This window comes from Salvelinus sp. IW2-2015, linkage group LG25 (assembly GCF_002910315.2).
Source record: "Salvelinus sp. IW2-2015 linkage group LG25, ASM291031v2, whole genome shotgun sequence".
Classification (NCBI taxonomy): domain Eukaryota; kingdom Metazoa; phylum Chordata; class Actinopteri; order Salmoniformes; family Salmonidae; genus Salvelinus; species Salvelinus sp. IW2-2015.
The window spans coordinates 20,555,819-20,582,716 of record NC_036865.1 but is presented as its reverse complement, the minus strand read 5'-3'; the positions used below and the strand labels follow the sequence as shown (position 1 = coordinate 20,582,716).

The 26,898-nt window shown below is 41.6% G+C and overlaps 1 protein-coding gene across 2 annotated transcripts in view; it reads left to right on the top strand.

Annotated features, from left to right (window-relative positions):
• Positions 1 to 26,898, top strand: part of LOC111951615 (pro-neuregulin-3, membrane-bound isoform) — a 418,024-nt gene that overhangs the window by 320,996 nt on the left and 70,130 nt on the right. For both annotated transcript variants that reach the window (XM_023969796.2, XM_023969795.2), the window contains exon 3: positions 21,132 to 21,205. In XM_023969796.2, the coding sequence (XP_023825564.1) occupies positions 21,132 to 21,205 (74 nt within the window). The remainder of the gene's footprint in view (positions 1 to 21,131; positions 21,206 to 26,898) is intronic.

Below are 26,898 nucleotides of genomic sequence, written 5' to 3'. Positions count from 1 at the left end.
ATCGTAGTACACCGGCTCCGACACTTGTCGGATGTGGCAGGGCTTGCAAACTATTACAGACTACAAAGGGAAGCAGAGCTGAGAGCTGCCCAGTGACACGAGCCTACCAGACAAGCTAAATGACTTMTATGCTTGCTTCGAGGCAAGTAACGCTGAAACATGCATGAGAGCATCAGCTGTTCCGGATGACTGTGTGATCACGCTCTCCGCAGCCGATGTGAGTAAGACCTTTAAACCACATTCACAAGGCCGCTGGGCCAGATGGATTACCAGGACGTGTACTCCGAGCATGCGCTGACTAACTGGCATGTTTCTTCACTGACATTTTCATTCGCTCCCTGTCTGATTCTGTAATACCAACATGTTTCAAGCAGACCACCATAGTCCCTGTGCCCAAGAACAGTAAGGTAACCTGCCTAAMTGACTACCAACCCGTAGCACTTACGTCGGTAGCCATGAAATGCTTTGAAAGGCTGGTCATGGCTCACATCAACACCATTATCCCAGAAACCCTAGCCCCACTCCAATTTGCATACCGCACCAACAGATCCACAAATTATGCAATCTCTATTGCACTCCACACTGCCCTTTCCCACCTGGACAAAAGGAACACCTATGTGAGAATGCTATTCATTGACTACAGCTCAGCGTTCAACACAATAGTGCCCTCAAAGCTCATCACTAAGCTAAGGACCCTGTGACTAAACATCTCCCGCTGCATCTAGATCCTAGACTTCCTGACGGGCCGCCCCCAGGTGGTAAGGTTAGGTAACAACACCTCCGCCAAGCTGATCCTCAACACTGGGGCCCCTCAGGGGTGCGTGCTCAGTCCCCTCCTTTACTCCCTGTTCACTCATGACTGCACATTCAGGCACAACTCCAACACCATCATTAAGTTTTCTGATGACACAACAGTGGTAGGCCTGATCACCGACAACGATGAGGCAGCCTATAGGGAGGTGTTCAGAGACCTGACTGTGTGGTGCAAGGACAACAACATCTCTCTCAACGTGATCAAGACAAAGGAGATGGTTGTGGATTACAGGAAAAGGAGGACCGAGCGCGCCCCCATTCTCATTGACGGGGCTGTAGTGGAGCAGGTTGAGAGCTTCAAGTTCCTTGGTGTCCTCGGCACATGTGACAAATACAAGTTGATTTCATTTGAAATACAACAAAAAAAAATCTGGCATTGAAAGCAAAACATGAAATAAACTTCTTTCACTTTGATTAACACATGGCTAGTTTAAATAGGACTGTTATTTCAGACATCCTGATGTTGCAGGTGCTCAGTCAGTCAGAATGTGAGTTTTGTCGCCTCTTTAATGACTGCAGTGCTACAGTCCATCCATGAAGTTAATGAAACTGCAAGTAAATAGGCTAGTAAAGAGACTGCAAGTAAAGAGACTATATTATTATTATTATAACCATTAGCTTTCGCAGAAGCAGCAGCTACTCTTCCTGGAGTCCACACAAAACACAAAATATGCCAAGTAACAAAACACTGGTACACTGATTGACAAGGACAGTCACACAAATGTAAAATACAACGATATACAAACAATACAAAAACATAATTTTTCAGCACAGCATGAAAGGCTGCTTGACTGTTGACCACACTTCTACCTGCTGGCGCCACTCCCAAACTGAACCCATAATACTGTAATGTCCTTTCATCCATGTCAGAGCAATATGTTTACAACCAATAAGTGAAAGAATTCTGCTTTACATTAGACGTATCATGCTTCCAAGGGGTGGTAACAGCCTTAAAACAGCATAGATCTTTTTTAACCCCTTTTTCGTGATATCCAATTACGATCTTGTCCCCAATGGGCTCGGGAGAGGCGAAGGTCAAGTCATGCATCCTCCGAAACATGACCCGCCAAACCGTGCTTCTTAACACCTGCCCGCTTAACCTGGAAGCTAGCCGCACCAATGCGCCACAAGGAGTCACTAGAGCGCCATGAGCCAAGAAAAGCCCCCCCGGCCAAACCCTCCCCTAACACGGACGATGCTGGGCCAATTGTGCGCCGCCCTATGGGACTCCCAGTCACGGCCAGTTGTGACACAGCCTGGGATTGAACCAGAGTCAGTAGTGACGCCCCAACCACGCCGATGCAGTGCCTTAGACCGCTGCACGACTCGGGAGGCCTAGAACATAGATTCTATTGAAGATATTTTAATTAAAGCCATAGGGCTTCATAATACTATTACATACACATTTCAGTCGCTCTTATCCAGAAAGAATATTAGGGTTGAAAGGGCCTTGCTCAAGGGCATGTTAGATTTTTCACCAAGTCGGCTTGGGGATTCAAACCAACGGCCTTTCAGTTACTGGCCCAATGCTCTTAACCGGTAAAATACCTGCTGCCAACACAATCAAGCGAACCACTGATGCAATGCCTAGAGCAAAACATGCTCAGCAGAGCACAGAGGGGATATGATTGCAGCATATCCAGAATGATCACATAATTATGCATGCTATTTTTAACATTAAATCATCTAGCTACTGGTGCATATTTATTGAGCTTTGCGTTATTGCATTGGCTACGTTGTTTATCTGTGTGCTTTTGTATTCCAACCCTTGACATTGAATTTAGTGCAATGCGTGGTTTGATTCTAAATTGATAGATTTGAATAATTTGTCTTTCTTTCACCAAGATTGAGGGAGTTTGGGAATGTTGTGGTGCATGTGCTTTTGAATGCACTGGAATGCTGTATGCAAGTGACCTCTATAGCTTAATTATCCTTGACACTCCCTGTCGGATGTTGTCAGTTTGAACAACACTTAAAACATAGGCAACAAAGTCAGTACCGCCAAGTTATTACGCAACTTGCTGTTGGAGCCATGTTAGAAAACACATATGGAAGTAGAGAGACAGGAAAAGTGGGGATATGTGTGGGTAATTAGTTCAATACTAGCCTACATCCATCTACTAACTAGCTCTTGTCAGATCAAAGTATTCCTCCGTGAGTCAAACACAACACATCATTAATTGTGTGTTGGTTGATCTCATAGCAATCTCGCTCCCAGACACTTCGGCTCAAATGCGTGAAGATTCTGGTGTACCAACGTGTCWAACTTGGCCTTCGTCAGCCAATACAGAAAGACCGGGAGAAACTCCCGGGCGCACAGGCAATGGCTTAATTGGCTTAATCTACCAACCAATCACCTCCCATATCACCTTCCCCTAACCCTCCCCACACCTGGCCTCTCCATTGGCATAAACCTGACTTTGAACTGACATGGCAGCTGTCAAACCTGGGAAGTACCATTCAGTGGACACAGCTTGTCTGATTGCATTATCACTACCAGATATTTGCTGTACTTTTTAGAGTCACCATAATGAACACAGCATCAGCTTAACAGGAGATTCCTGCACTGTCAATGTCCTCTATCATTAGCGTTGGACTGTGGAGGGGAATAATGGAGAGGATGCATGGGTGTCACATCCAGACAAGTTGTGTTGGGCTTCTGGCGTTGTGTGCTCCCATCTGTCCTGTACCTGTTTATAGGGTTGTTATCAAGGAAGAGGATGGCAATAAAGCCCAAAACCAAGCACAACCACATCCCTAACCATAAACATAGTTTGACAGGGACACGGGACATAGGGAGTCTCCTATGCCACATTTTTAGTTGACAGATTCAACTGGCGTAAGCAAAAAAGACAGAGGAGGTTCATTGCGTGACTAAGCCATCATCATTAGTGTCATTGTATTTCCATATAGGCCAATGTATGACRAGCATGGTTCAGTAAAGCAATGGAAAGTAACAGTGCACAGTGTCCAAGAGATGTTGTGGCCTGCTGCCGTCCTCTAGGACCCGGTGCTGTCGTGCTGCTGTGTAAAGGCAGTGTGCTTAGGCATACACATCATTCAAGGACAGCTCTGTCAAATGCATGTTGTCTGTACTTCACTCTGCAGAGTGGGTAGATATTTTAGTCTTGCAGATACTCGTCTCTYCTCCTCTGTCTTTAAGGTAGTGGTTTAGATATATGTGACCGACCGACTCGAATTTGAAATCGTGTTTTTAACATTGGACAAAAGTAGAGATATATGATATATGATATATCATACACTACAGTTGAGGACCAATGGGAAAGTAAATCTGCTATGAAAGTTGATAAACCTCACTTTTGAGAAAATGGCCCTTKAATGTTTTGGTAAGCTTACTGGAGAGCTCTTCTTTGTCTACACCCATTCAGCATTGTTCACACCCCTTAGCCCCACCCATTTCTTTAAGGATTCACATGTGAGGTCATGTACTAAACAACCAAAGATTTTCCCCTTGAATCTACCTGGCAGTGAGGACATCCCCAGTGAGATGGTTAGGGACTCTGTCTTAACACTGAGCCATGGGCAGCAGCTCTCAGCCTGTGCTGAAGGGTTGTTATCAGGTGAAGAACCACTGAGCACCCGGTGCTAACAGACCAGATGGAGCTGCTGCAGCCTGACACTGTCAGGAACAAGAGACAGGCCCCAGATGAGCTGAGAGCTCAGATTCTCTCTCTCTCTCTCTCTCGCTCTCTCTATTATATTCAAAGAGATTTCTTGGCATGGGAAACAGATGTTTACATTGCCAAAGCAAATCAAATAGATAATAAACAAAAGTGAAATAAACAATAAAAAATGAACAGTAAACATTACACTTACAAAAGTTCCAAAGGAATAGAGACATTTCAAATGTCATATTATGTCTATATACAGTGTTGTAATGATGTGCAAATAGGTGAAGTATAAAAGGGAAAATAAATAAACATAAATATACAGTGTTGTATTAATGCAAATAGTTAAAGTACAAAAGGGAGAATAAATAAACATAAATATGGGTTGTATTTACAATGGTGTTTGTTCTTCACTGGTTGCACTTTTCTTGTGGCAACAAGTCACAAATCTTGCTTCTGTGATGGGACACTGGTATTTCACCCAATAGATATGGGAGTTTATCAAAATTGGATTTGTTTTCGAATTCTTTGTGGATCTGTGTAATCTGAGAGAAATATGTGTCTCTAATATGGTCATACATTTGGCAGGAGGTTAGGAAGTGCAGCTAAGTTTCCACCTCATTTTGTGTGCACATAGCCTCTTGAGAGCCAGGTCTGCCTGGGTCAGTCACAGTGGTCAGGTATTCTGCCAAATAGCATTCTAGTTTGCTTTATTTTTTGTTAATTCTTTCCAATGTGTCAAGTAATTATCTTTATGTTTTCTCATGATTTGGTTGGGTCTAATTGTGTTGCTGTGCTGGGGCTCTGTGGGGTCTGTTTGTGTTTGTGAAGAACAAAGCCCCAGGACCAGCTTGCTTAGGAGACTCTTCTCCAGGTTCATTTCTCTGTAGATGATGGCTTTGTTCTAAAAGGTTTGGGAATCGCTTCCTTTTAGGTGGTTGCAGAATTTAACTTGGATTTTGATAATTAGCAGGTATCGGCCTTATTTGATTCAAGTATTTTTTGCCAGATCCTAATTGCCAGATGTCGAATTTGATGTTCCTTTTGATGGCGTATAAGGCCCTTCTTGCCTTGTTACTCAGATCGTTCACAGCTTTGTGGAAGTTACCTGTGGTGCTAATATTAAGGCTGAGGTAGGTATAGTTTTTTGTGTGCTCTAGGGCAACGGTGTCTAGATGGAATTTATATTTGTGGTCCTGGCAACTGGACCTGTTGGAACACCATTATTTTTGTCATACTGAGATTTATTGTCAGGGCCCAGGTCTGATAGAATCTATGTAGAAGATCTAGGTGCTGCTGTAGGCCCTCTTTGGTTGGGGACAGAAGCACAAGATCTTCAGCAAACAGTAGACATTTTATCTAAGATTCTAGTAGGGTGAGTCCTATTGCTGCAGACTGTTCTAGTGCCCTCGCCAATTCGTTGATATATATGTTGAAGAGTGTGGGGCTTAAACTGCATCCCTGTCTCACCCCACAGCCCTGTGGAAAGAAATTTGTTAACACATGTTGTTTGTATACATGGATTTTATAATGTTGTATGTTTTTCCCCCAACACCGCTTTCCATCAATTTGTATAGCAGACCCTCATGCCAAATTGAGTCAACAGCTTTTTTGAAATCGACAAAGCATGAGAAGACTTTGCCTTTGTTTTGGTTTGTTTGTTTGTCAATTAGAGTGTGCAGGGTGAATATGTGGTCTTTCGCACARKAATTTGTTAAAAAGACAATTTGACATTTGCTCAGTACATTGTTTTCACTGAGGAAATGTAAAAGTCTGCTGTTAACGATAAGGCAGAGGATTTTCCCAAGGTTGCTGTTGATGCATATCCAACTTTATTGGCATGGGAAACATATGTTAACATTGCCAAAGCAAGTGAAGTAGATAATATACAAAAGTGAAATAAACAATGATGTCTCCTCATCATGGTGACAAATGCGAGCCTGGGGCTCTCTGGCAAAATGGACAGGCCTAATTAACACAGTAATGACGCTGCAAAGTTGAGTCATCTCACCTGTATAATGAACACTTGTTGCGTAAATCCCTCTCTCCCTATCTCTTTATCTCTCTCTCTCCTTCTCATCTCGTAATCTCTCCCTTTATCCCCCCCCCCTCTCTCTCTCACTCTCTCGTTCACACATTCAGAGCAATGGGGATATCAGACTCTTTCTGTCTCTCTCATTCTCTCTTTCTCTCTCTGTGTGAAAGTCAATTGTGCCCTTACACTTTAACATTCCACAGTGTGTCACAGAGACAGAAAATGTAAGTCTAACTAGAGGACACATCTCACAGAAAGAGAAGAGGTTCTGTCGACTGGGTTGAACAAAGACTTGGCTGTGTCTGGCCTGTGTTGTCTTTTCCCATCTTATTTCCCGATGAGTTTTCAGGCATTATTTTAAAGTGGAGTCTTAGATCTATTTTTTTTTTGCAATTAGAGCCAACCATGGACCCGGTCCCGCGGCGAGGAACAACTCCTGTGTAAATGTCTTCTTGTGATGAACTAATTATTTCCTCTCTTCTTCTTCATCATGAATTCCCTACCCCTACCCCTTCCCCCACTCCCATCCAAAAATTAAGGATGTAAACAAGAGTTGAGAAAAGTTTCACAATGTTTTTATGGGGGCTGACAGTGTCCTGTTTGCTAAAGTTTCATAATGCAAATGCTAGTGCTACATGTAATAACAATTGCCAGAATGACTCAAACTCTTTTATTGCAGCTCTGCTGCTCTTTGAGGCTGTCTGAATGCCCATCAAATTAAAACTAGCCTACATTATTGACCAAATGTGCTGTTATGGAGGATACTGCACCAAAGCACAGATAGCTAAGGCAATTATTGGTTAAAGTGAACTCAATTTGACTGTATCTTTTTTTTCTAATTTACATTATTTAATATGAGTCATCACATTAGCCACATGCTTCTTCAACACAAAGACACTTTCAGTGGAAGAATTAGCTCAGATTAAAGAAATGACATTGTCTAAATCTCACAAGCCGCTCAACATAAAGCTAATGTAAAGGATTTGTGTGGCTCTCTGTTCAAAGCCATTGATCTGAAACATTGTGGTTCAGTTACTCGTTACATGCATCTCTTGAAAGAAATACAAATTCAATAAAATAAATAAGAAAGAAAACTGTTTCAACCAACGATAAAATGTCTGTGCAATGTATACACTCCACTGATTGGTTGTTAAAAAGCGTGGCAAAAACACATTTGAATTCCTTTTAATTCATGACACAGTCATGCACAGCATAGTGATAGCAAACCATGTCTGACTTGCTTTCACAAGCATCCCCTTGATACCCATCAGAGGGAGGGAGAGTTGTAAGKGATTCAAGTGGTTCAGTCGACACTGTGATTTTAAGTATGTTTAAAAGTGCACCTTGTGACTGAAATGTGCTGCCCCTTGAGAAGGCAGGTCTTTGCGAATGTGATTTATTTATTTTTTCATCTGTTTTGCGTCTTGCATGAATGTGTATGTAGTTTCTCAAGTTTCCACTAGGGAAGTTTTACACTGCAGCTGCAGCCTTCATGGGCACAGGAGATATTTTGGGTTATTGACATATACCTCCTTCTGAGTTCTACTGTGGCCTAAGCATGTGTCTGTTATGCTATTAAGAACCACTGCGGCCTGGAAGAGAATATGTTCTTAAGTGGTCTATCAGAAGAAGACACGCTTTCTCTGTAGAGCCAGGATTCTCTGAAGGTTTCTTCTAGGATTTTATAGCCACTGTCACCTTTGTGACAACTGTATTATATACTGTATATACACTATCGGTCAAAAGTTTTACAACAACAACTCATTCAAGGGTTTTTCTTTATTTTTACTATTTTCTACATTGTAGCATAATAGTGAAGACATCAAAACTATGAAATAACACATACGGAATCATATAGTAACCAAAGAAGTGTTAAACAAATCAAAATACAATTTACATTTGAGATTCTTCAAATAGCCACCCTTTGCCTTGATTACAGCTTTGCACACTCTTGCCATTCTCTCAACCAGCTACCCCTTGAATGCTTTTCCAACAGTCTTGAAGGAGTTCCCACATATGCTGAGCACTTGTTGGCTGCTTTTCCTACACTCTATGGTCCGACTCGTCCCAAATAATTTCAATTTGGTTGAGATCGGGTGATTGTGGAGGTCAGGTCATCTGATGCAGCWCCCCATCYCTCTCGTTCTTTGTCAAATAGCCCTTACACAGCCTGGAGGTGTGTTGGGTCATTGTCCTGTTGAAAAACAAATGATAGTCCCACTAAGCCCAAACTAGATGGGATGGCGTATCGCTGCAGAACACTTAGCCATGCTGGTTAAGTGTGCCTTGAATTCTAAATAAATCACAGACCGTGTCCCAAGCAAAGCACCCCCACAACACCTCCTCGAAAATACACATGCGGAGATCATCCGTCCTCCATAATTTACGAAGGGAAATACACATGCGGAGATTATCCGTTCACCCACAAATTCACCCTCAAATTTGGACTCCAGACCAAAGGACAAATTTCCACCGGTCTAATGTCCATTGCTCGTGTTTCTTGGCCCAAGCAAGTCTCTTCTTATTATTGGTGTCCTATAGTAGTGGTTTCTYTGCAGAAATTCAACCATGAAGGCCTGATTCACACACTCTCCTCTGAACAGTTGATTTTGAGATGTGTCTTGAGATGTTACTTGAACTCTGTGAAGCATTTATTTGGACTGCAATTTCCGAGGTTGGTAACTCTAATGAACGCATCCTCTGCAGMAGAGGTAACTCTGAGTCTTCCAATCCTGTGACGTTCCTCATGAGAGCCAGTTTCATCATAGAGCTTGATGGTTTTTGCGACTGCACTTTCAAAGTTCTTTAAATTTTCCGTATTGACTGACCTTCATGTCTTAAGGTAACGATGGACTGTCGTTTCTCTTTGCTTATTTGAGCTGTTCTTTCCAAACTATGGACTTGGTCTTTTACCAAATAGGGCTATCTTCTGTATAACCCCCCCCCCCCCCCCCCCCCCCTTGTCACAACGCAACTGCTTGTCTCAAACGCATTAAGAAGGAAAGAAATTCCACAATTAACTTTTTTAAGAAGAAACACCTGTTAATTGAAATACAGTCCAGATGACTACCTTATGAAGCTGGTTGAGAGCATGCCAAGAGTGTGCAAAGCTGTCATCAAGGCAAAGCGTGACTATTTGAAGAATCTCAAATATAAAATATATTTTGATTTGTTTAACACTTTTTTGGTTAATACATGATTCATTATGTAATGCCTTTTGATGTCTTCACTACTATTCTACAATGTAGAAAATAGTCTAAATAAAAACCCTGATGAGTATGAGTAGATGAGTAGGTGTTCTAAAACTTTTGACCAGTAGTGTTTCTATATATTCTTTATTGTTGTAATTGTACCCAATTTTTCTCCCCAATTTCGTGATATCCAATTGGTAGTTACGATCTTGTCTTATCGCTACAACTCCTCAAGCGGCTCGGGAGAGGTGAAGGTCGAGATGTGCATCCTTCGAAACATGACCCTCCAAGCCACGCTGCTTCTTAACACACTGCTCGGTTAACCCGGAAGCCAGCTGCACCAATGTGTCAAAGGAAAAACCATTAGACTGATGACTGAGGTCAGCTTGCTGTTTTCTGGCCTGCCACAAGGAGTTGCTAGAGCGCGATGAGCCAAAGAATGCCCCCTGGCCATACCCTCCCCTGACCCGCACAGCACTGGGACAATTGTGTGCCCCCCTGTGGGGCTCCCAGTCATGGCTGGATCGAACCCCAGGCTGTAGTGGCACCGCAGCACTGCGATGCACTGCCTTAGACTGCGATGCACTGCCTTAGACCGCTGCGCCACTCGGGATGCCCAACTGCATTATACTAATGGTCTGCTAGATAATGTCTAGGAGCAGGAGAGGTGAAACGTGATTTGGTCTAGTCCACTTCAGACAGAGACTTTAAGCTTGTTGCACGTCTCCTCCAAAGATAAGACACAAATTAATCCAGTCAGGTCGCAGAACAAAATGAAAAAACACAGAAAATTAAATCAAAGTAAGTTAAAAAGGAGGGAAATATTAAGCACAAAGATAAGATGTCTAGTGATAAGGTGTTAATATGCAGGAGAGAAGGAGAGAGAATGAAGGAGAGATAAGGGCTGAATGTATAATTTGTACTTTAATTGCATTTTAACCTCAGAATGGGATTCATGCTTGAGCTATACCACTGTAATCATACAGCTTCTAATAATCATCTCCAGTAGCGGCACTTGTTGGGTACTTCCTGCATTTATAGAGCACGTTCAATATCTCCTCTCACCGTTGGAAAGGCAAAAGCCTTTCTGATAGGGACATAGGAGTTATAATCTTGGTGTACCACTTTTCTTCCTCATTGCTAGAAGCGTAGGACTGTCTGCTTCCATGCTGAGCCTGTGGGTTACAGAGAGGAATGGAGAGGTCGGGTTCACCCGGGGGTTGAACAGGGAACATCAGCAAAGTCATGCCATCTTTTATTTTCAGGTCTGCTAGCAGCGACTTGTGAATTATTGAGCACATTTCCTCCCAGTTGAAAGGCTACGGAGGTGCAGGTTGTACAGAAAGACTGGGGCTGAGAGTGAGACAGGGCTCACCTTTGCTAGGCTGCCATGTATACAAATTTCACTTGGCATATTTTATTTAAACCACAAAGACACGGTTAGCAAACAGGAAAAAGGGCCAACGTGAGGTAGAAAATGAATATGCACTGGGACCGGCGGCATACAAATGGATTGTTTGTCTCACCTTAATGCAGTGGTTGTCAATCCTGGTCCTGGGGACACAAATGGGTGCACATTTTTGTTTTTGCCCTAGCACTACACACCTGATTCAAATCATCAAAGCCTTTTGATGAGTTGATMATTTGAATCAGCTGTGTAGTGCTAGGGTAAARACACCCCTTTGTGTCCCCAGGACCAGRGTTGAGAACCAGTCCCTWAAAGGACCTATCAGGTGCATTGTTTTGAATGTGATTTCTCACCTGTGAATCCAGGTGCTTATGAGAGACTCATTTGGACAACAGACTGATCAAAATAATTTAGAGATGATCTTCTCTGTTATCTATAAGTTTGTGGATTTGAATACGGAATGAATAATGTGTCTGGGGAAAAATACAATGTAATTGACTCAAACAATTGTCTGGAAGACGCAATGTCTAGAACTTAGTGAAATTGGTTGGTGCAGTGTCAAATGTCTGTTTTCAACAGTACCATGGTACTGGTTGTTCACATTGGGCACTGAAGACTCTCAGTAACCCAAGATGTGACATCTTCTCACAGCTAAACAGGAGGTTGAGTAGGAAACAGGAGGTTGAGTAGGGTCTCACCTTACTCCCTCTCTTTTATCACCTGACTGGTGGTGATTCTGTAAGAGCTGTGTGATGAGGGGGCCGTGGAAAGTATTTGTTGGTGTGATGGTTGCACTTGCCTCCGCCAATACTATTAGAAAAAAGGGTTCCAAAAGGGTTATTTGGTTGTTCCCATAGGATAACCCTTTTTGGTTCTAGGTAGAACCCTTTTGGTTTCCATGTAGAACTGTCTGTGGAAAGGGTTCTACCTGTATCCAAAAGGTTTCTGCCTGGAACCTAAAAGGGTTCTACAAAGGGTTATCCTATAGGGACTGTCAAATAACCTGTTAAGGTTCTAGATAGCACTTTTTTTTCTAAGAGTGTAGCAAAGCCCAAAGCACTGAGGTACTCACCTTGTTAGCCTGCCTATCTCCCTTCTTCTCATTCTGGTCTTGTCTGGCTCCCACCCTGTCGTGACTGAAACATAGCATCCCAGATGCATTTCAATCACTCCGTCTGGGAAATATGAAAAGAGACTMTCTTTTGACTCTGATAAGCAGTAATCGAAGACAAATGACATTCCTTGATTATTATTAAAAAGAAAAGTGTCTATGTCATTGAAGGAAGATGTGATCAGTTAAGGCCTCATTTGAAATAAATTGTATTTGATTGGCTGAAGGTCTGATTAAAAACAAGTCCTTGCCATACTCTGGAGTATTATACAATACAGTAATTGGATACATTATACCAAAGAGAATATTGAGCAGTGTATGGAAAGAAACTTGTTGGTTCTTTTTTTTCTCATCTTCTTTTCATTTCTCTCTAGATGTTTTCAGCTTGTTAGTATTACCAATTATTGGACAAACATAGCCTGTTCTTGTATGACGCTGTGGTTGACAATTTAATAAACAAATGCAACTCCCTGCCCGATACTCAATGTTTCTACTCTTTTCTGGTCTCACACTCTATTTCTCATCTGTCTGTCAATAAAATAATTTCTAAATATTAAAGGACAGTGACTTTCCATTCCCTGCTCTCATATACACTGAGGGTACAACAMATTAGGAACACCTTTTTAATATTGAGTTGCAGTCCTTTTGCCCTCACAACAGACTCAATTCGTCAGGGCATGGACTACAAGGTGTCGAAAGCGTTCCACAGGAATGCTGGCCCATGTTGACGCCAATCGAAAGCGTTCCACTGGGTTGCTGGCCCATGTTGACTCCAATGCTTCCCACAGTTGTGTCAAGTTGGCTGGATGTCCTTTGGGTGATGGACCACTCTTGATACACACAGGAAACTGTTGAGCGTGAAAACCCCAGCAGCTTTACAGTTCTTGACACACTCAAACGGCGTGCTTTGCACCTACTACCATACCCCATTCAAAGGCACTTAAATCTTTTGTCTTGCCCATTCACCCTCTGAATCGCACAATCCATGTCTCAATTAGGCTTAGACATCCTTCTTTAACCTGTCTTCTCTCCTTCATCTACTCTGATTGACATGGATTTAACAAGTGACATCAATAAAGGATCATAGCTTTCACCTGGATTCACCTGATCAGCCTGTCATGGAAAGTGTATGTTTTGTACACTCAGTGTATGAGTGCCAGCAAACCCTCATCTAACTACAAACACAAAGACTACCACATACAGATGTAGGATCTTCATTTGATCACTCTTTTGTTGCTCAGAATTTTCCTGCACCGCAGGAAATGCAGATGAGCTTTGTGATTTACATAAATTCACTGAAAACCCAAATAAACACATGTATATATTAACAGTACTGCACTTTTCATGTAGCCTACTTTTGGCCAATTCATAGCCTATCCACCAATCAAGCAACATTATGGACTACGTGTTGCAGTGACAATATAGGTCAAATTAATATCCTACATCTATTCAGTAAGAGACACAGATACAGTGCCTTGCAAAATAATTCACCCCCTTGGCGTTTTTCCTATTTTGTTTCATTACAACCTGTAATTTAAYCTCTCTGGGTAGGGGGCAGTATTTTCACGTCCGGATGAAAAGCGTGCCCAGAGTAAACTGCCTGCTACTCAAGCCCAGATGCTAGGATATGCATAATATTAGTGGATTTGGATAGAAAACATGAACTATGAACTATGAAGTTTCTAAAACTGTTTGAATGATGTCTGTGAGAATGACAGAACTCATATGGCAGGCAAAAACCTGAGAAAAAATCCAACCAGGAAGTGGGARATCTGAGGTTTGTAGTTTTTCAACTCTTTGCTTATCCAAGATACAGTGGAAATGGGGTCATATTGCACTCCCTACGGCTTCCACTAGATGTCAACAATCTTTAGAACCTTGTTTGAGGCTTCTACTGTGAAGTGGGGGCGAATGAGAGAGGAATGAGTCAGAGGTCTGCCAGAGAGCCACGAGCTGACCATGCGCATTCACGTGAGAGAGTTAGCTTGCGTTCCATTGCATTTCTGAAGACAAAGGAATTCTTCGGTTGGAACATTATTGAAGATTTATGTTAAAAACATCCTAAAGATTGATTCTATAACATCGTTTGACATGTTTCTACGGACTGTAACGGAACTTTTTGACTTTTCGTCTGCACCTAGTGATCGCGCATCATGAATTTTGATTACTAGGCTAAACGCGCAAACAAAAAGGAGGTATTTGGACATAAATGATGGACTTCATCGAACAAAACAAACATTTATTGTCGAACTGGGATTCCTGGGAGTGCATTCTGATGAAGATCATCAAAGGTAAGTGAATATTTATAATGCTATTTCTGACTTCTGTTGACTACACAACATGGCGGATATCTGTTTGGGTTGTGTTGGTCTCTGAGCGCTGTACTCAGATTATTGCATGGTGTGCTTTTTCCGTAAAGTTTTTTTGAAATCTTACACAGCGGTTGTATTAAGGAGAAGTGGATCTAAAATTCCATGCATAACAGTTGTATCTTTTAGCAATGTTTATTATGAGTATTTCTGTAAATTGATGTGGCTCTCTGCAAATTCACCGGATGTTTTGGAACTACTGAACATAACGCGCCAATGTAAACTCAGATTTTTTTATATAAATATGAACTTTACCGAACAAAACATACATGTATTGTGTAACATGAAGTCCTATGAGTGTCACCTGATGAAGATCATCAAAGGTTAGTGATTCATTTTATCTCTATTCCTGCTTTTTGTGACTCCTCTCTTTGGCTGGAAAAATGGCTGTGTTTTTCTGTGACTTGGCTCTGACCTAACATAATCGTTTGGTGTGTTTTCGTCGTAAAGCCTTTTTGAAATCGGACACTGTGGCTGGATTTACAACAAGTGTATCTTTAAAATTGTGTAAAATACTTGTATGTTTGAGGAATTTTAATTATGGGATTTCTGTTGTTTTGAATTTGGCGCCCTGCAGTTTCACTGGCTGTTGACGAGGTGAGACGCTACCGTCCCACATACCCTAGAGAGGTTAAGGGGAAACATTTAAATGTATTGGAATGGCATAGTCAAAGCCCAGACCTCAATCCAATTGAGAATATGTGGTATGACTTAAAGATTGCTGTACACCAGCGGAACCCATCCAACTTGAAGGAGCTGTAGCAGTTTTGCCTTGAAGAATGGGAAAAAACCCAGTGGCTAGATGTGCCAAGCTTATAGAGACGTACCCCAAGAGACTYGTAGCTGTAATTGCTGCAAAAGGTGACTCTACAAAGTATTGACGTTGGGGGGGTGAATAGTTATGTACGCTCAAGTTTTCTGTTTTTTTGTCTTATTTCTTGTTTGTTTCACAATTTAAAAAAAATCTCAGTAGACATGTTGTGTAAATCAAATGATACAAGCCCCCCCAAAATCAAGTTTAATTCCAGGTTGTAAGGCAACAAAATAGGAAAAATGCCAAGGGGGGTGAATACTTTCGCAAGACACTGTATACCTATTTTCAGAGAGTGCTGTACTTATCTGAGCCCATTCTGAACTATTGAGCGAGAAGGAGAAACTATAGTAGCTTTAAAGTGTGTAATGCTGTCCGGGCCAGGGCTAGATGGATACTCCAGAGTGTAGGGAGCGTAAGGGCCAAGCCGCTTGTGAATGGCGCTCGCTCTTGTCATCCCTGTGTAGGTGTCAAGCTGCCCCGTTGAGCCTGATCTGATGGCTTGCTCCGCTCTTGAGAAAATGGCTCTCTGAGAGTCCTTCTTCAGCTCGAGCTGTTCCAGCAGGTCTCCTAACCTGAGAGTTCAGGGGGGCTGAATGCTAGCTGTCTGGCTACCCTCATGCTGGATCAAGCCCACTTGGCCACGCGGTATGAGGTTTTGTGAAGTGAAGCAGTTAAGAGGACGAGTCAAGACAATATATCCATTGTCCACTTTGCCCAGAATGCCATTTTATGCTCAAAAAATGTGTTGCAATCTGGCAGGATATACAATAATTGAAAAGTCATGTCACAGTTGTAGAAATGGATTGCTGTGCCCCATCTTTACATAGACCTTAACGCTTGACTCGGGGCAGTTGCTGCACATTCGACTGTAGACCAAAAGCCCAGACAGTAACACGAGGGTAAATTGTTTTGATCCATAATCTATCTTGTGTAGCTTGGGCACAATAATTGCTTTTTCAAAATGTCAAATGTTCTATATCTGTTGTTAAATCAAGAGACTTGATAAATGTTCATTATAAAGGCACACAAAACCAGAATAGCACTTAAACAATCCAGAGGAAGAATTATTGACGAAAATACAGAGCATAGAGCACATGAGTAGTCAGCTGGTGAGTGCTGCTTTCTCTCTCTTGCGAGCATGATCTCTCTCTCTCTCTTTCCTCTCTCTTTCCTCTCTCTTCCCTCTCTCTCTTTCCTCTCTCTCACACACACTCTCAAACACAATAGGCGGTCTCTCCTCCAGATGCTTCAGTTTAGGAAATATGACATGTGTATGAGGTGGCAGTACTTGTGTGCTACAGTGTAAACATTACTAAGGCAGGTTTGATTGAATCTGATGGCTAGGGACAGATCTTCGTATCCTGTATCTGTTACTATGTTAAGATAACTCTGTGTAATAGGATTATCTCCTTTCGCCAGTGTTCAAAGCTTACAACTCTCAGCCCCCTGGGATTATACCACCTCAGCCTAATGAAAGGCCCCCTGCCTACCACAGCACAAAATGCTCAAATGCTAAACATGCTAATGTTCTTTTCACCAGATCAAACTTAAGGCAGTTACCTGACATTTCCCAACGTCCACCATTTCATAATTTAAATAATCTAGAAGAGTACTACCAATCCAAAGTGCTGTTGTGCAAATCCAACTGCCCAAGTATTATAAGGATTTCTATCTGTAAAAGGCTATATCATAATGGTAGATTAGGCTATGATATAATACCATAATGTCCTACCATTTTGATGTTTGTCTCTAAAGTCATAAAAATATATTAACAACAAGAAATCATACACTGCCATTTCAATATAGTGTGATAGTACAGTAGACTAAAGTATATTGTTTCATACTACACAAAATAGTTTCCCACACTGTAACTTCTGAACTTTTCCATTAGAATGTGACTGGCTGTGCTAACTGAGTCTGTTGATGCCCTGCACATGTTGTGATGTGTGTCCCCACATCCTCAGATGAACCTGAGGCCTTATATTTATATCTATCTCCTGCCTACAGAGCTTTGTGCATCAGGCTCCATTGGTTAGTGAGATATACACCTCGTTCTACAACCCCCCTCCCATGTTTGTTCCTGCTAATTAATGACTGTGGCGCTAATTAAAACCAGAGCAGCTTTCAATACCTTCTGCCTCCTTCAGAGAAATATCACATTTCCATTTACTTGTCCCAGAGACTAATGAACATTCTGGTGCAGGTTTTCAGGCTAGAAACACAGTGGCAGGAAACTGCGCCAAGTGGGATTGGGAGAGAGTGTGTCGTCATAACCAGAGGGCAACATGAGAGAGACACAGGAAGGAGACAGGCCTGCCATGAGATTTGTGTGACTGAATATGCAATGATTGCCAAGGAAAAACACATGTACTGTACGCACATAATATGCAAAAATAAAATATATTCACATGCATTTCCCATTATACCATGGGAAAGAAGTACAAATAAATGCAATGAGCATACACAAATATACACTATATGGCCAAGTATCTGGACACTTGTTCAGAACATCTCATTCCAAAATCATGGGCATTAATATGGAGTTGATCTCCCCTTTGCTGCTATAACAGCCTCCACTAGATGTTGGAAAATTGCTGCTGGGACTTGCTTCCATCCAGCCACAAGAGCATTAGTGAGGTCGGACACTGATGTTGGGCAATTAGGCTTGGCTCGCAGTCGGCGTTTCAATTCATCCCAAAGGTGTTCAATGGGGTTCAGGTCAGGGCTCTGTGTAGGCCAGTCAAGTTCTTCCACACCGATCCCGACAAACCATTTCTGTATGGCTCTCGCTTTGTGCACTGCTGAAACAGGAAAAGGCCTTCCCCAAACTGTTGCCAAGTTCAAATCAAATCGTATTAGTCACATGCGCCGAATACAACAGGTGTAGTACTTGAAATGTGAAATGCCAAACGTGAAATGCCTACAAGCCCTTAACCAACAATGCAGTTTTAAGAAAATATTTATTAAAGAAACTAAAGTAAAAAATAATAACATTCATAAATAAAAAGTAACACAATAAAATAACAATACTGAGAGGCTATATGTGCGGGCGAAGCACAGAATCAATTAGAATGTTATTGTGTGCTGTAGCCTTAAAATGTCCCTTCACTGGAACTCAGGGGCCTAGCCCGAACCATTAAAAACAACCCTAGAGCATYATTCCTCATCCACAAAACTTTACAGTTGGCACTATGCATTGGGGCAGGTAGTGTTCTCCTGGCATTCGCCAAACCCAGATTCATCCGTCGGACTGCCAGATGGTGAAGTGGGATTCATCACTCCAGAGAACGAGTTTCCACTGCTCCAGAGTCCAATGGCGGCAAGTTTTACACCACTTCAGCCGACCCTTGGCATTRCGCATGGTGATCTTAGGCTTGTGTGCTGCTACTCAGGCCATGGACACCCATTTCATGAAGCTCCCGACGAACAGTTCTTGTCCTGCAGTTGCTCGGTTGCAACACTCTGTAGTGAGTGTTGCAACCGAGAACAGGCGATTTCTACATGCTATGCACTCACCGGTCCCGTTCTGTGAGCTAGTGTGGCCTACCACTTCGCCGCTGTGCTGCTGTTGCTCCTAGACATTTCCACTTCACAATAACAGCACTTATATTTGACCAGGGCAGCTCTAGCAGGGCAGAAATTTAATGAACTGACTTGTTGGAATGGAGGCGTCCTATGACGGTGCCACATTGAAAGTCACTGAGCTCTTCAGTACGGGCCATTCCAATGCCAATGTTTGTCTATGGAGATTGCATGGCTGCATGTGCGGTTTTATAKACCTGTCAGCAACGGGTGTGGCTGAAATAGCCGAATCCACAAATTTGAACGGGTGTCCAGATAGTGTATTATGCAGTCGAAGGACACTGATTCTTGTAAACATTCTCATGCGTTCACCGGAGAAAGCAATGATGCAGTTTGGTCTTGAGTCTTGATTAACCTGCTTGCTAAGCAACCTGCAGGGCCCATTTGAAACACACTGCAGTTTTATTGTCTCTCTCAAGGAATCGGAGTGAACTCACAATGATTTGAATGATAACATGTTCGATCTGTCACAGCCTTGAGCACCGTGATGTGTGTGTGTGTGTGTGTGTGTGTGTGTGTGTGTCCACATACATGTGTATGAAGACCTAATCCTTCTCTATCTCCCTCTCGCTCTCTCTCTGTGTCTCTCTCTCCTCTTTACCATCCCCTGGTTTCTTCTGACAATTTAATCACAGTCTCTCTCTCTGTCCTCTACAATTCCCTGGTTTCTTCAGACCATTTAATCACAAAGTCTCTCTCTGTCCTCTTTACAATCCCCTGGTTTCTTCAGACAATTTAATCACAACGTCTCTCTCTCTCTTTTCTCTTTACCATCGCCTGGATTATTCAGACCATTTAATCACAACATCTTACTGCCTTTTGCTTACCCAGTTCCTCCTAATGGCCTCCAGTTCTTCCTTACCGCCACCACCAAAACTCTATTCTTTTAATGATCTGCTTCTCCTCCAATTTGTGCAACGAGGGGGGCCTCTTCTTGAAGTTTTACGATAGTCAGGGTCGCCGACATCGACTGTCAGAGAAACTGCTAATTTACAAAGAGATTCCAGAGAATTAAAAATACATTCGTTAAAAGTCACCGGTTTGAAAGTTTCTTGTCATGTTCTCTGAACCCAGTAGGAAGGGACTTTCTGATTAGGGACAGCTWTCCATCAGTAAGTGGATTGAGAATATTAACAGGCTCCTCCAATCTGGCTCCTGGAGTATGGGAAATGTTTAATGCTGAACAAATGTGACTCATATAATAAATGTTATCGGGCCGCAACCCTGACTTACTTTAYATTTAGCTTTAAAGAAATATTAATGAATTGAGCATTACTGAGTCATGGTGTGGGCACATTTTCCAGCAAAGCTCATACTTATCAATGCATGAGTTTCATGCATGAATGTGTAAAAAAGCAGGTCTGCCTAATGATTGAAAATTAAGCTTTAGCACCTAAAACCCCTAGACAAAAGAAGCTGTGTTTAAACAAGCTCTGAGCCTTTGGAGGACAGTTCAAGCTTTGATACAGTATGTCAAACATAGGCCTGGTGTAAGCCTCTTAGCATTGTATGCAGTTTCTGTGCTCTGGTTTTATATACCTATCAGCAACGGGTGTGGCTGAAATAGTTGAATCCACTAATTTTAACTAGTGTCCAGATAGTGTATTATACAGTCAAAGGACACCAATTCTTGTACACATTCTCATGCGTTCACCGTAGAAAGCAATGATGCTGTTTGGTATTGAGTTGATTAACCTGCTTGCTAAGAAACCTGCAGGGCCCATTTSAAACACACTGCAGTTTTATTGTGTCTCTCTCAAGGAATCGGAGTGAACACACAATGATTTGAATGATAACATGTTTCTGTGCTCTGTGTGGAAAGGTCATATATGAATGCTGTGTGTGCTACAGTGGTTGRTCCTGAGGACAGGGTTATATAGTATGTTCCTAACTGTCTGGCACAGGGATTAGGGCTGAGAGCTTCGGAGAAGTCAAAGAGCAAGAGAGAAAGAGAGAAAGAGTGAGCAAATAGAGAAGGAAGAGATTGATTCCATGCATATTTCCTTTGTGATGCTCCTGGCCACCTGACACAGATAAAATAGAGTGGACATGAATTGTATCATGAAACAGGATATTCTATTGCCAGCCATGTACCATAGCCCCTAACCACTTTGTTTGTTCTGAACCTGCTTCACCCCAAGTTCCCAATGTGTTGACTGAAATGTATTTTTATTCACAGGTGTAGAGAAGGCTACCAGGGTATACGCTGCGACCAGTTCCTGCCCAAGACCGACTCCATCTTATCTGATCCAAGTAAGAACATTTCCTTAATCCTCCAATTAGAACTAAACTCAACCTCCAGAAATAGTGACTTGTATTGCAGCCCATTGTTTCTGTGGATTCAGGTCTACATTTATATTAGAGCTTTTACTTGAAGTGATTTCAGATTGGCTAAACATGAACATTACAGGGCATTGTCTGTTCTCAATTATCAGGAGAGCACAGCCTGTGCTATATTTGAAAAGTCCCATCAGTAATCTTTCTCAGTTTGATGGCCCTGACTACATGTACAGGACGTCTGCTGTAATAGAAACACTGACTATGGGTCCCCACTGATGCTCTACAGACAATGTGCTMATTTATTAACTGGGTCGTTCGAGCCCTAAATGCTGATTGGCTGACAGCCGTGGTATATCAGACCATATACCAWGGGTATGACAAAATAGTTATTTTTACTGCTCTAATTACGTTGGTAACCAGTTTATAATAGCAATAAGGCACCTCGGGGGTTTGTGGTAAATGGCCAATATACCACGGCTGWGTCCAGGCACTCCACGATGCATCGKACATAAGAACAGCCCTTAGCCGTGGTATATTGGCCATATACTACACCCCCTTGTGCCATATTGCTTAATTATGCCATGATTAGGAAAAAAACACATGAATAAAACAATTTCATTGACAGTTTCTGAAGAATCTGTCTCTAACTGTGAATGGTCTCTCTWTTCATCACACCTAAACTCCCCCTACAGAACATATTAGGTAGGCTAGTGCAATCCTATCAAAGCAGATATTTCCTGCTTTTATGATAAAGTGATCAAATGCCTTCTGTAAGCTCCACCCTCACCATTGAGTCAACCAATTACATAATTTCTGCCTTCGGGGCAGAGCTGCCTCCAGAACAAGATTAATGAGGAAAAACGCTAACCTGCATAACAGAAAAGCAGAGGAAAAAGGTCCTTGAAAAATCTGACATTCCTTCTTAATAGCTGTCTATTTCCTTTCATTAGTGTGTGCACAGTGTGTGGGTGTCTGTACTGTACAGTGAGATACAAGGAAAGTTCAAAAACATTTTGAAAGGAACTTATGTTTCTTTCATTGGAGTATATCTGCTAAGGTCATACTGCCTCTCACAATATCAGGTCCATTGATGTCTTGGCTCTTCCACTAACCTCAGTGATACAGCCTAGTAGCCTCAGCACCCACATGAAAAAAATACTACAGTTTACTATAAAATACTACAGTGCATACTATAGAATTCTGTACCAAACTATAGTATACTGTAGAATACTATACTATACACTGCAGTATACCTTGATCAGGTGGGCTGCAGATAGTCTAGTGGTTAAGAGCATTGGGCCAGTAACCAAGAGGTTGCTGGTTCAAATCCCTGAGCTAAYWRGTGAAAAATATGTCAATGTGCCCTTGAGCAACTCACTTATTGCTCCTGTAAGTCACTCTGAATAAGAGCGTCTGCTAAATGACTAAAATGTAATGCGTGGTATAGAATGTTGTAGTATACTTTAGAATAATATAGTGTATACTACAGAMCGCAAAAACAATACAGTGATTTACCGCAAAAACACTACAGTAATTACTATATTATAATCTACAGTATTTTAATTTACATCTACCCTGCCCATTACGATCCCCCATATCCCAATTTGTGCCACCCATAAGTGAGAAACCTACATGCCAAGTATTGACCATATATTGTGTTCCCAACCGCTTCCTAAAAACTGTATGTTCAGACCTCAGTCTTACCTAGCCTACATGTGATGGAAAATTTGCTCTGTGCAGCTGCACGTTGATAAATAGTACCACCATAATCAAGAACAGGTAGACAGGTTGACTACACAATCTGCTTCCTGCTGACTAGAGAGACACGAGATCTGTTTCTGTAAAAAAAAAAAGCCCACTTTAAATCTTAGTTTCTTAACCCCATCAAACATGATGGCCTGAGTTATGTCACTAAGATAATCATGAAACCATGAACAGGCGTCAGAGCTCAGGCCTATCGAGGACAACTTATTCAATAAAATACCATGATCAACAGTATCAAAAGCTTTTGACAGGTCCACAAACAAAGCAGTACATTTCATTTTAATGTCTAAAGTATTGACAAGATCATTAACAACTAAGTGGTTGCTGTAATAGTGCTAYGCCCAGGCCTAAACCCTGATTGGTTTACATTCAAAATACATTGCTCAGATAAAAAGAGCAAAGTTGTACATTTACCAAGGATTCAAGAATCTTAGCTAGACAAGGAAGCCTTGAAATGGAGCGATAATGATTAAGATCACTACTATCCCCTCTCTTATGGAGTGGCAGCACAAGAGCTGATTTCCATTATTTTTATAATTTCTTCTGATAATAAAATGGTGATTAAATGCATTAATGATGGCGTTTCTTTCGGAATGAGGCCCGTGTCTGAATACATTTCTTGTGACAGARAAGAGGAATAACCTTTCAGGGATTTGACAGTTTTCCAGAATTTTGTCGGGTTCCCATTACAATCCGTTAGAGCGGTTACATAATAATCAGATTTAGCCTTTCTAGTTTGTCTTACACAATGCTTCCTCAGTTGCTTAACAGCTTGCCAGTCCGGTCCTAAGCCTGTGTTCCTGGCCTTGACCCAGGCATCATCCCTTTTATGAATCACTTCTGATCATCCCAGAATGTACCAGGCATTCGATCTACCTTTAACCCTTAATTTTTTGAAGGGAGCATGATTAGCCATGATTGGTATTGAAGACATCTGCAAAAAGGTTGAAAGATAAATTCGTTTCAGGGATAATTGAAATACAGTCAAGACAACAACCACCCGAGCCACTGCCTGTTCACCCCGCTATCATCCAGAAGGCGAGGTCAGTACAGGTGCATCAAAGCGGGGACCGAGAGACTGAAAGACAGCTTCTATCTCAAGGCCATCAGGCTGTTAAACAGCCATCACTAACATTGAGTGGCTGCTGCCAACATACTGACTCATCTCTAGCCACTTTAAAAATGAARAAAATGCCACTTTAAACAATGCCACTTTATATAATGTTTACATACCCTACATTACTCATCTCATATGTATACACTGTACTCTATACCATCTACTGCATCTTGCCTATGCCGTTCGGCCATCGCTCATTCATWTATTTTTATCTACATATTCGTATTCATTCCTTTACACTTGTRTGTATAAGGTAGTTGTTGTGAAATTGTTAGGTTARATTACTTGTTAGATATTACTGCATGGTCGGAACTAGAAGCACAAGCATTTCGCTACACTCGCATTAACATCTGCTAACCATGAGTATGTGACAAATAAAAATTTATTTGATTTGATCACTAAAATAAAGACCATGTAAAAAAGCCAGTTCACTGAAGTGTTTTAAGTTCCTCTTTGTGATGACACAAGGGTTAGATTTTTGTATTCTCACAAACAACTTGTCACTAAAATAAATTTGAAAAAATAAAAGTAATGTAAAAAAAAAATAAAAAAAAAATTCACTAATACCTTGGGTGAAGACACCAGTAGAAACATTTTTCTCTGGTGTATTCATTAAAATAAGATCAATCAGATGACTTGTAGACAAAGTCGGAGGAAGTGAATCTGCAACAGCGGAAAGTCAGACACACATTTTTGTTTTAAACCTTTATTTTACTAGGCAAGTCAGTTAAGTACAGTCTTATTTACAATGACAGCCTAYAGTTAACTGCAGTGGGTTAACTGCCTTGTTCAGGGGCAGAACGGGGATTCAATCCAGCAACCTTTCGGTTACTGGCCCAACGCACTAACCACTAGAGCGGGTTTTTACTTTGTGCAGATATGTCATCTTGAGGAATCTACCTTTAACAAAACCTAACCTATGATCTGACCCATCACCTTATGCATTACTGCCTCACARTGGCAGGAAGTGACATCCCAAAAACACAAAAACGATACAACACATAAATGGCTCCTAGCCTCCCACTCATAGGCTACTTTCATTAACACTAAAACTGAAACTAAATATTATAAACATGAAATATAATTGTTTTGATAAAACATAAACTAAATACAATCTAGTAAAGTGGATCTGAAAACTAACTGAACCGAAACTGAATATCAAATTATAATTGTGAAACTAATAGAAACAGAATTTCTTCCTTGTTTTGGGTGAAGATGACAAAAAAGCATCAAAACCCACCAGGTCCCAATGCACGGCCATTTCAAGTGTCTGGCTACAGGGATTTTAATTGAGTTCAGCCCAGGAAACTCCATGGGTATCATTTTCTTAAAAGTCATTTGATATATCATGTCCTTTTCTGTATTGATCCTGGAGTCGAGGGTGGGCCATCTGCTATCTCTGTGAACTTTGTCATTGTGAGATGAAACGTGAAGGACAGATTGTGCTGAGTAGAGAGCTCTGCCATTATCTCACCATCCTCTCCATTACATCCCCTTCCAAATGGCTCTTTCATCGCTTTAATAGCTTTAGCCACAGATTCCTCTTGAATCGCTGTGTAACTTTTATTCCTCCCAGTTTTTAACACAGAGGTTAAATAATAACGTCATCATCTGCCGAGAAGTGTTTTCAATWAATTTTATCTTGTTTGGATTTTGGAACATAAATTAGCCTTCTGGGGTGACAGAAGGGTTGAAAGAAACGTACAGCAGTTCAAAAAATAACAAAGCGAACTCCCCACCMCTGTTTTGGTAAAAAGCTGAGTGATGGGGCTGAAGATATAACCACTCTCAAATTCATAGACTGAGCTATGGATGCAATGACTGGCCATCCATGATATCAACATTATAGTTTTAACCATGTTTTGAGGCATGGAGTGTTAGTTTGCATTGTCTACAAACATTGGAGTAAAACAAGCTTATATTTTGTGTCCTGATGAGGTATGACAGTTGAACTATGCTCATGAGACATTTATAAGTTATAATATTCAATAATCAATGGGTACATATCATTTATAAGTCCAACAATGGATGTAGCAACTGCAGATTGCCCCTTTAAAGCAAAAAAGATTAGTTTGAGACCTGTGACAGAYTCACAAGAGTGGTCATTAGAGAGAGAATGTAAGTTAATGCCCAAATTAAACTGGCAATCCTTGCTGTAGCCTGCAAAAGTCCAAATCCATTCAGCCAACAGCAGAGGGTGTATTATTAGTGTCTGCCATTGGCAAGTGGACCCAGCAGTTTAAGCAGTTCTATTATTCACCCTTATTCTCCTTTTCCCAACTAAACATAAACTAGGCTTCCACTGACCCAACAGCCCCCTACTGCTCAAACTGTCTCAGCCTCTCCCCTTCTCCTCCTCCCTTTCCTCCATACACTGTCCCCCCAGATCATCTAATACTAAATACAGGGCCTCAGTTGAGCTCAGAGTTTTCCAGCAGTGCAGTTCACTGGCAGGCCAGGCTGATCCTGCCAAGGCCTTTGGCTCACCAAGGCTGTCATGAGTACCACAGTGAGAGACAGAAACCTTTCAAAACCACACACTCCTGGTTTGGACTTTCATCATCCTCAAAGGTTCCACTGAGACTGTGGTCATGACTTAATATCTCCATCAAAGCAGGACAAAATCCAGATTTCTAAGAGGATAKGAGCATCTGTCTCCTTCTGGAACTAGCCTGTTGGGATCCTTGGATAACTTTGCGCCTGCCAGGGCAAATCTTACTACAACTCCAAGGAGCCTTTTACTGATTAGACCCCTTATCTGCTTCAGGAATATGGCTTCAAACTG